The following is an 11,264-nucleotide window of genomic DNA, read 5'->3' as shown; positions in this document are numbered from 1 at the left end:
CGCTGCTTTTGTTGTAATCCTGAACGCAATTTCAACATACTGTGCAAAAGAAACCAAACATCTACAAGACTTCATTTTCAGTACAAGTAAAAAGGGAGGAAATAGAAGAATTTTTTTTCCATTCGTGAGGAACTACAAGAAGATTTTTTTCATTCGTACAGGTTTTGTGACGAAGACAAGTCATCTATAAGCACTGATGAATTCTTAGACGTCGACCGCCCTGAAGATTGCTGCAAAGCCGCTCTCCGTCACGCTTCCGTCCGTCCTGAGAGTCAATATCATTTTGTTGTCAATAGAGACCAGAGGACCTGTAGGATATTCAGTTCCACACATTCTGCAATGCAAAGAGAAGAAACACACCATTTATGAGACGGAAAATTACGGAAACTTGACAAATTAATACGGCTGTAACAGAGATAACGTTCAAGGCCTCCTGACTTCTGGAAAATTGATGGACGAGACTGCAGCCGCAATAACTAGTAAAATAATTGATTGCGACAGTTACAATTAAGTTTCTGATTGGACACAAACAGGTCACGTGACCGAACTTTCGTTTTCTTGAGGAGCCCACAAAATAACGAAGTGATCAATGATCTGGCTCGAGGACCTGTCATAAAAACCCTAGATTAAGTTGTTTTAATTATTAGGAAGCTGCACCTGAAGAAGTCGTGAGGACGAAATAACAGTGTCTGACCTATAGTATCACGCAAGTTGGCTGTGATTCCATAAACCACATTCATGTCACAGAATTAGACGTACGTGTCCATGATGAAAGAAATGATGCGCCATTAATACTGCAGTTTAAAGCCATCATATAGCTTCCGGACAAGAATGCAGATGATTAAATGTGGGACTACAAGAGAAGCAAGATGAATAGTTGTCCGGGTTTGTTCCAAATTCGATCCCCTCGCCCTTGTATACATATCGGAATTTTCGCGGCCCCCAGTGATATCGGCTACTTCTCATCTTATTTTTTGAAGTATTGGGAAGTCTATGTGTGATCTTTGAAGGTTTTAATGACGATAGAATTTTGGGTGGTGGCGGGTTTCGCGGCTCACCATGTATTATTTCTTGGGTGTGAGTGTGGTCCTGAGAAGGGTAGCGTGGAGGACGGTAACAACATGCATACCATCACGGTCAGACTGAGAACGAATTTTCGCTATTGCACTCACATCAAGAAAGAATACATTGTGAACCATGACACCCTCCATTCTAGTGTCTTTGAATATCTTGCTATTACGTAATACGTCAGACTAAGTGAAAGAAAATAGAACCACATTAGATTTATTCTCTGAACAAAACAGATATATCAATCTCTTTCAATATTCATTGCCAAACGCATGCCATCCCGACGTCACTGTTAAATCAGATTTGGCGAATTCAATCAACAAAATCAATCAATGAGCACATTCACTATGTTGATTATTGCAATCACCGGCGGCAAAATGAGGAGTGGAGTATAATCATAAAGAAATGTCTTACTTCATAGGCACCCGCACTCCTTCTCCCAGATTAATTTCTAGCCAGTCCCAGCTGCATCTGCTGTTTCCCTCCAAATCAAACTCGTGGAAGGTAAGTGCGACATGGCGACCAGAATCGACCTCGATGGTGTAGACGCACTGCAAGCCGTTGTCGTAGTTGTTTGGGTAGTTAGGAGAGGCCATCGTCCCACTGTTCCCTAAGAAATCTCCTCCACAAGTGCCGACGAATTCTCCAAGACCCGTGGTCATGCTTGGGAGTGTGGTTGGAGGTTCAGGATTATTGATGACATAGGTAGCCTTGAAGCCACGCCTTGTTACGCTGTAGTCAGAGGTGAAAGCCACCAGTAGCTGGTTTCCGGTCGACACCTGCTCCCCAGGTAGGGTGGTGCCGCAAAACTTCAGTCCCGGCGAGCTAACATCTCCAGTGCGGACCTCCACGGCGTCGTAGTTGCAAGTGGAGTGGGACTCGATGTCCATGTCGACGAAGGTGAGTGTGACAGTAGCACCTGGAGCTCCCTGGATAGATCAATGGAGCAATGAAAGTACGTGAAACTTTTCATGTTCATTCATCCTCCCGTTGACAGAGGATTAATAACATTATGTAACCTACCCTTCAATGTATAATGTTGTTGAAAGAACCTATACGTCAAGACATTGTCTTCGTTTCAATGAGCACAAGTGATTGCACTCGATCTTCACGTGTAAAGGAAGCATCAGGAGACAGCCATTTGTTTGTTTGTTTTTATATGAACGTAAATATTATGGCTACTCCATTCAGGATCAAAAAAAAAAAAGAATGTTTGATTTGCAATACTCATAATAAATAATACAGGTGGATCAAGGAAACCGTTATCGATAGGCAATGCACTTGCCTTGAGTAACGGCCTCTGGACATTAGGGATTGTTACTATTACTTTCTCTTATTTTTAACTGAAAAAAAAAATGCCCACAGAATAAATAAAAATATTTTTCGAGTATTTTTTATGTAATTTGACCAAGGAGGACAAAACAAGATGAATATAACAAGGCAGAAAAGAAATTAAGGGACAATAATTAGGGGATACCCTAGTAGGAAAACTTGAGAGAAGAGAAGAAAAGCGAGAGTATATATAGGCCTATCGTTTTCAGGAGTTGGGAGCTTTATACAGTAAAACAAGCCCTGCTGATGTTTACATAAACACGTACTTTTTAAGAATGAGACTTTACAGCAAATCAATAATATTATTTGGGGCGGGGGTAGACGGATCAATAATTAGCATAATTTCCTATTCGAGTGATACGTTGTGAGAGGAGACTTGTTTGTTGTTGTTTTTTTAATGTAAGAATAATTAAAAACATGGTAGAGAAGAACTGCGTCTAAGATCGTCAGTCAATGAGTTCCATACATTCTTCATCAATCGAAGAAGATAATTATTATTTTTTTTCTTATTTTTACAAAGACTAACGCGTGGGGAAAGGGGTCCGAAGAGAAGAATGGCTTTATTTTAATCAATTTCAGTATGGTTGACTACCATGCTCGTAGTGGCTAAATACTCACTTCAATAAGCCATGTGCAGTCTTCGTGGTTGTCATAGTTACTTGGATAGTTTGGTGATGTGATTTCACCATCTTCATCCGTCAGCATATAGACGCACCCTTGGGGAGGTGGTGGTCCGGTAGGACCGTCCTCACACAGGATTCCGGTGTTTCCTGGAGGACACACGCAGTCACAGTTGGGACCCTGGTAGCCGCCATTTTGGCAGGCCAGGGTACTGCTACAGCCGTCGTTGCAGTTGTAGATGAGATTGGCAAGTTTGATATCAGCAAAGCTGAGGCCCTGTCGGTTTCCAAGTTGATTCATCAGCAGAGGGTCGATGGTGGTGATAGTTGGTTGGCCGTTGGAAGAGAATGCCTATAAAACAAACAATCAAAATAAAGAACAAAATATTAATCCTTTTATAAAACCGTCAATGAATTTGCTGCAGAGATTATTGTTTCGTGGTCATTGACTAATAATTGGCATATCTTACAGCACAGTTAAGTTGGATATAAAACTGCCTGTATCTGGTTTAAATTCCTTAATCTGTTTATCATTTCTTCATTCTATAGACAATTACAGAAGTTAGCGAAATTGAGAACGCAAGGCAACGTAAATCTTGTAAAAATATGTTGCTATTCAAATTCAAGACTCACATACAAATTTATTCTCTCAAAACAAAATTATGTGCAATTGATACAAACAATGAAAAAAGATATATGGGGCCAATAGTATAATGATTGTGAAAAAAAAAAGAAAACGCATCGGCGCCGCCGATCCACAGGAATGTGGTTTCTGACACTTGATGAATATTGATATCAGATGCCCTTTGTCAAATGCATAGTGGTAAATAATGATAATGATTTTTGTAGACTTTTATTTTACTAAATTCGGAGAAAGCGGAGAACAGGCAGAGGTAGATAGAAAGATGTATATCTAAGAGATTGAATCTGGGACACGACATTGGTTTTGCATATTTGCTATAATATTTCATGTCACTATTTTCTCACTCCCTCTCTCACTTCATGCGTAATTTTTGCATACTTACTGTGTTTATTCATGTATAATATATATGTATATATATATATATATATATCAAACAATTTGGATAAAGACATATACGTTCTTACAATTATGTGTTAATGGTTTCAACATATCTCTCTATATACATTGTAATATGATATGCTTGTATATTTGTATGGAGTAGGACATATTCCTTTATGCGCATATAAATAAAAGAAATCAAGTCTGACTTACACCAGAACTGTAGTGCATAACTGATCCAACGTCGTACGGAACATCTTCCGTGGTTATAGCGTTCCAACTATATTTCTGGAAGTTGTTTTCGAATCCTGACCGGATGTTTTCGAAATGGACCGTGACGTAATCGTCCCTGTCTGGTCGAGACTGCTCGTGATGGAATCCCATGGCGTGGCCGATCTCGTGGGCGACGATGCCGAGCTAATTGTTAAGATAATCCAATGAAGAGATATTAATCCTTCTCATTTCAGACTGGATCAGCTGTAAATAAACATATTGATTAAAAGCGTCCGTCAAATTGGGCACGGGCCAATTCTCAAAGATGCCCACTCATTTTTCTTATAGACAAAAAAAAAGAAAGAAAAGAACACGGTCCTTTTGTAAATGAAGTATGACATTCTTAATGTAACATGTTAGACGAAAGTTTATAAATGCCAAGTTCACCTTAGTGTACATGTGAATGCAGCAATATCAGTATAGCACATTGGTGAAGGTTTTAATCCAACTATCCGTTCTGACAGAGGCGAGTCGAGTGCTCTTTTATCATTCGAGAAATGTGAAAATATGTTAATTTTGGTTCTTTGCATTTTATATGTGTCTTTCTACGCATGTGACATTACAAACTGCACTAGTCTTCTAATCCAGCGATTGGGCACTGAAATTTCAAACATTCATAACTTTTAAGGGGTTGTCCTCAAACATTCACTCACCTGGTTTACTAATATCAAGTATTTTTTTTTTTCTCTGAAGAACGTAAATCATGGGTACTTACGTATCCACACCCATTACCGATGGACACATCTTGGGAAGACGAAGATACTCTTCCAACGTAAGACCAGCATCCACCGCCCTTGATAAAGTTCAGGTAGGTTCCGTGACCCAGTTGGTTGGCGTGCTGTGAGGTTCTTGGTTCGAATCTCAAACAGGTGTGCTGTTCCCAGTGGTCCATGGCAGAGCGGATTACATTGGTGTCACCGCCTGAAACAAAATCAGTTGATGTAACTCTAGCTAGTAACTCTAAAATTCCTCTTTGCATATCACTGTTTCATGAATAAAAAAGTAAAGCGATTATCGTGAGGGATCTCTTAATGTGTGAGACCCCTCAAGGTTGCATCATTTACTCTCTTAGAACATAAAATGTAGTTCACATTTAAATGGTGTTCAGTGGAAAACTTCACCAAAGTTCTAGTCAGTTTTGATAGAAGCAAATCAAAGACCGGGTGAGATGAATTTCACGTGTTTTTAATTCCGCGGAATCCAGGACATTAACCACGGGAACAACCCCGAAGCAGGCAGGGCAGTAGAATACATAGAAAGCGATGACGTGATTACCTCTTCTAATTTTGCAGGTGTGACTGCGACTGACATCTGTTTTGTGAAATATGTGTAAAGTTAACATCTAAAGTTATTCATTTATTTTATACGAGTTTGATGAAACATTTTCTGCTATGATTCTTCATTAGCGTCAGCTTGATGTGGAGTTGAGTTTCATTGCCTGCTTTGAATCATATTTATACAATTTCTGGTGAAAAAAAAAATGGGTAGTGGTATAGTTATAGCCCACGTGTGCCGTCTTGTTACGAGGACAACATTTTTTGACAGAAAAACATTGTCGATTTCAATGTTGGGATGCATTATTGTTGACAAAGAAAAATGTTCTTTCACCAATCTCATAACACTCTGTAAAATGGGATATTTTCGCGCGAGGATTTTTCCGCGCTCGGCCGGGTATAAAGATGAATTTCATGTGTTTTTAATTCCGCGGAATCCAGGACATTAATCACGGGAACAAATAGCATGCAAAAATTTCGGCGTGCTTTCGCGCTAGCTTCTGGTTGCGCGAAATGGGCGAAAGCTTTCACACCGCGAAAATTTCCACTTTTACAGGGGGTAACGATATTTCGATAGAGATAGATTAAAGGCATTCATGCCGAATGAAATGGTAAACTAACTTGATCCTGATGAAATTACGTAAGGCACGATGTTCTGATCCCAGCGGGTCAACGTATTCGACACTGCCTTCCTTTTCTCTCGGCCATACTTCTCGGAGAAGATAGCCTCGGTGATTTCTTGAGCCTGTTCTGGCGTCAGTATCATGTCTCCCTCGAACGAGCCAGGAGTATTGTCTTCGTCCTTCGGTTCCTCATGCTGTTCAACCGGTTTCTCGAAGGATACGCTAAGAGACTTCTCAGAGGACAGACATCACAGAGGGAGAGGGAGACATAGAGAGGAAAAAGGTGGAGGGAGAAAAAGGAGAGAGGGGGATAGAGGGAGAGAGAGAGAGAGAGAAGGAAAGAGAGAGAAAAGGGGATATATATATATATATATATATATATAGAGAGAGAGAGAGAGAGAGAGAGAGAGAGAGAAAGTGGGGGTGGGTGGGGAGGACAAGTAAAAGGAAGTTAAAATGCAGCCAAAAAAAAAAGTTCTGGATAGGCGGGATAAAACTTATCGCAGCACCATGTGCACTCATGTTGGAAAGGTCAAGGTGGAACATATATAATTTTGAGCTATATCTGTATATGGCAGCGTCTGCACTCGCAACTCGTTTGAGCTGTGAACTACTCCTCACTAGCACGTGTGTTTTAATACATGATTAACGTTGTTGACCCGTATGGATCTATTTACAACATTTAGATGTTGGTCAACGAATCACAATGCATCCATCACTTACATGATTTACATGGAGTATGTATATTGCATTGATAATTCATTTGGTGGTTCTTCACAAAGAGAACATATCCACAAGTAAAAGAGCCAACAACGAAACATATAACATATTTTCTCATATTATAACATGACACCACATCAACAATTGCAACGATATGACAGGGACTGAACAATATATGGAAGACAGATTCAAGCAAATGGAACAATTTCTACGTGTTGATAACACCAACAAAATTGGAGAGCATGTAAACAACGCCGTTGATTGAATTTTTAAGGCGAAGGGGACTTCACGGCTTTTAAGACACTTGAGAGGTTGAGAGAGAAAATTGAGAAATGATTAGGGGTGTCTGACAAGTTTAATTTCATCATCTTTCCAGGGGGGTAAAATAAATTAAAGGGCTGGTAGTTTCGTGTGGTGAAAGTCCCTTAAGCATGTTAAGGAAAAAAAAAGAAGTGGGAGAGAAAATGGAACAAATATGTACATGGTATAGTGAACATTATTTTTTTAGATTGATATGTAGAGGCCATTAAAACATTTTACAGGCAATTGAAGTGCTACAAGAGTCTTCAGTGTGAAGTGTCTCTTGGCGTTTGACATGGTGGCGTTGCGTGTGACGTAAATTTCCGTTCATGCATGTAGTCACTGATAATTATGACTAACAGTCTCTGATGCTGCCGATTATCGCTCTCTTTCAAATACAATGTACGTTTTCTGGTCTAGGACATTAGCTTTGCCAGCTTTCTAATGTCGACACGAAGGATTTTATAAAACTCAACAGAAATTGTAATTTTCTACTCTTGGAATTCTTGAAGATAATTATGTGTCGTTTTTTGATGATATTCCTGCATGATTGCAGACTAATTTCGGACTCTATATGATACAATATCGTACTCACAGGTAAAGCAAACATTCAAAACCAAATCATGCAGAAATAAAGACAGCCGCGCTAATCAAATCGGAGGGAGATGGAGAGTAATATCAATTAAAGCAAAACAACGAAATAAAACTCGAGCAGACAGTGTGACTGTTTTTGTATAACAGTGTATTAATAATAATAATAATAGCAATGATGATAATAACAATGAGAAGAATATTATCATCACAATTATATTATCATTATTATTATTATTATTATTAATGTTATTATTATTATTATTATTATTATTATTATTATTATTATTATCATTATTATTATTATTATTATTATTATCATCATTATTATTATTACATTAGCACAGCGTACATACCACTGGTTTGTCTTCAAGGAGCTTCAAGTCACGGGCAAGCTTGTCCAGTAAGTCGTCAGCAGCAGGTGCACAAAGTAGGCCGGGAACGAACAGGGCTAGCAACAACGATGACACCAGTGAAACCGTCATGCTGCTGGTAGTACTTTAAACACTTGCGAGTTTTTGGAGTTTTTCCGTTGGTGATGAATACCTCTTGATGATGTCTGCTGACTTTGCAGTTAACGTAGCCGTCTTCGATGACAAGTCTAAAGCTACACTGTACAAACTGCCATATTTATATCTTCGAGTAAGCTAGAGGAAACCATAAAAGCAACCTTAACCCGACCAAGTTAAGATGAAGAACACAATTGACAATCCTCTTTTAATAATCTTCTCTTCTTTTTGTTGGTTAGTTTGGTTGTTTGTTGTTTTTAGTCATGTTGAATCCAAGTGGATAAGCATTTAAGACCTGCTAGTAGTTTAATCCAATGAGAAAAGCTCTTGGGTATTAGGCAAGAAATCTTCGGGGTTGACAATTAAAAAAAAAGAAGAAGTGAAAAATCACTTCATCAAACCCTTTCTCTCTCACAAGAAAGACCCCACCCTTTCAAACGATATGATTCGAGTTAAGTAGGTAATTGTTGATAAGTTGTTAAGCACCTTATACGAATAACCTTTGTTTCTTCTGGTCTAAGCGGAGACATTTACGTAGCTGGTTAATTACAGTTTTATATAGAACGCACAAGGTTAGGTTAATTGTGAAACGTTCGAGCATCAAGAAGCACTGTCCTATAATACAAAAGAAAGACACTCTTAACCAGCCACCTACGCCTTTAACGGGTATTCAGAAAGTCCTTTTGAGGTGTTTTTCTATGTGAGATTTTGATGTTATTATCGCCTCCGACATTAAAGAGTGAAAGTGTTCGTTTCTTCTTACAAGAAGAGTATTACCCAACCTGAAACTAATTAGGTTACTGATTGATTTTTTTTTTTCACCAACTAGTACTCAATCTCGGATGCACGAATCAGTATAAGCGTCTGGGGGTAGATTGCTCATTTAGATTTGCTTGAGCACTATACTTGTAGTAAATAAGTAATAACGATATAATAAATCAGTATTGTTCAGCGAAGAATCTGTCTCTGAATTGGCCCTTATCTTGCGCTGTAAGAACTCCTCAAATGCTATTTTGCCTATAGCAATCTATTAATTTTTGAAATATTTTAAATAGACATTAGGTGAGTGTAAAAAAGAGACATATAACTCTATATAGTATTGTGCTAATTTTCCTCAGCAGAATAAATTGATAAGAAAATAACTACTATAAAAGAACTCTTATATAATTTTTAATACGGTGAAACAATTTAATTCAGGAGGTGTTGTGAATAGTCTGACAAACCTACCGGAGACAGGTTTATTACTAGATCCATTTACCAGCAGTTAAAGAAATTTTGTAAATAGGTCAGTTTCGACTCACAGGGGCTCCATAGTAGGGCTATGTCTATACGTCTAACCCGGGTCTAGGGCAATTACCCCCTGGGCAATTACCCCGCACCCTTCCCCTGGCCCTAATCGTAATCCTAATCCTGAACCTAACCCTAACCCTAACCCAAACTCCTAACCCTAAACCTAACCCTAACCCTAATCTCTACTCTAGCCTTACCACCAACCAGTAATTGGCCGGGGGGTAATTGCCCTCTCGGGGTAATTGCCCGGATACGGTCTAACCCTTACAAGACCATCTTGCATGCAGTTCATTCCACATCATATCAAATTACAGTAAAATAAATGTATTATTACATTAACATCTGGATTTTTATCAATCAAAGATACTGTGATAAATCATAATATAATCAAATATACTATATGCACTATCTCTTTTATTAATTTATTATCTTAAGATATGCAAGACAGGAAATATAAATAACTCCCTATTAAAGACAAAGTTTCTAGTTTTGATCTGATGGCTTCTAATGACTGAGATTTTCTGATGTCCAGTGGTAAACTAATCTAGAGGCTGCCAAAAAACAAAAACAACAACAACAAAAAAGTCACCTGACTTTACTTTTGTTTATAGTTACAGGGAATCTGCAATACGAAGATTATAACCATTGGTTCGAGGTTCAATTATTCCATTAATGTATTAAAAAGGAATTAAACCACTTAGTGCGTTGTGAACTACGAGTCATCAGTATCTTAAATTCAACTCTTTGGCAAATGGGCAACCAGTGTTTAATTCTTTATAGAAGTGGTGTAACATGGTCGAATCTTGGGAGATCATAAATCAATCTTGAATAATCATGTATGTGTTGTGATCCTCTTAAAACTTCACAATCTGCGTGTCTGATAATCCAAACACTTAATCATTTACTCTAGCTTACATAGTTTCTTGTCATTGGACTTCAGTTTTGTTTCGTAACAGTCATGTTCTAATGCACTTAATGTATCTTTCTGACATTTTGATATAGTATAGTTTTCACACGATGTAATCATGATGGAAGGACAAATACTATACTATTTTGTCAATAATGCAAGGAGCTCTATTAGCTTGTGTCTTTGTGAAATGTGAAATACTTTTTAAATAGGAAAAGTTTTTTTCCGAAATAAGACGAAAATACCATTTTGAATATTGCTTAAATTGCAAACGAGTGCTGGCACGTCTGATTGTATCCAAGGATCACAAGTTATGTAGTCCTACTTGTCGTTATGTGCAAAAAAAAAAAGGGGGGGAGGGAAAAAATAAAAAATGACAGTGTGTGGTAGTGCTTACGAACGTTTGCGTAGATGGAAGCATATAACCGTGTTGTTTGAGGACAAAGGCCCTCCCTCATGCCACGTCAAAGATAATGTAATTTGTTTGTTTGGTCATTTCCATCTGAGAAGATAGCTGGATAGCCCATATTCAGCTACGTTAGCTGGTCTTCCATGGGGTCCAGTTGGATGTGAGGTGGGACCACTTCACCGGGTTAAACACCCTGCTCTTTGTGATGAATGAATGAAGCGGGATCTTTTACGTGCATGAGTTGTTACTTTCTCATACATAGGGACCTCCATTTTATGTCCTATCTGAGGGACAGAGCGTTTTGCCTCTTGCTAAAGGGGACGGTAT

General features: G+C 38.5%; 1 protein-coding gene across 1 annotated transcript; it reads right to left on the bottom strand.

Moving 5' to 3' along the window:
- Window positions 1–204: 204 nt before the first annotated feature.
- LOC140235134 (protein SpAN-like) lies at window positions 205–6,402 on the bottom strand. Its single transcript, XM_072315173.1, has 6 exons — window positions 6,210–6,402; window positions 5,030–5,235; window positions 4,255–4,458; window positions 3,019–3,372; window positions 1,483–1,997; window positions 205–334 (listed from the first exon to the last, which is right to left on the bottom strand). Exons 1-6 carry the CDS (start codon window positions 6,352–6,354, stop codon window positions 205–207), a joined length of 1,554 nt encoding a protein of 517 aa, XP_072171274.1. The 5' UTR covers window positions 6,355–6,402.
- Window positions 6,403–11,264: the final 4,862 nt, after the last annotated feature.

Source organism: Diadema setosum, chromosome 11 (genome assembly GCF_964275005.1).
Source record: "Diadema setosum chromosome 11, eeDiaSeto1, whole genome shotgun sequence".
Lineage (NCBI taxonomy): Eukaryota > Metazoa > Echinodermata > Echinoidea > Diadematoida > Diadematidae > Diadema > Diadema setosum.
Note: the sequence above shows the minus strand (reverse complement) of the source record. Positions and strands in the feature narration are given on the sequence as shown.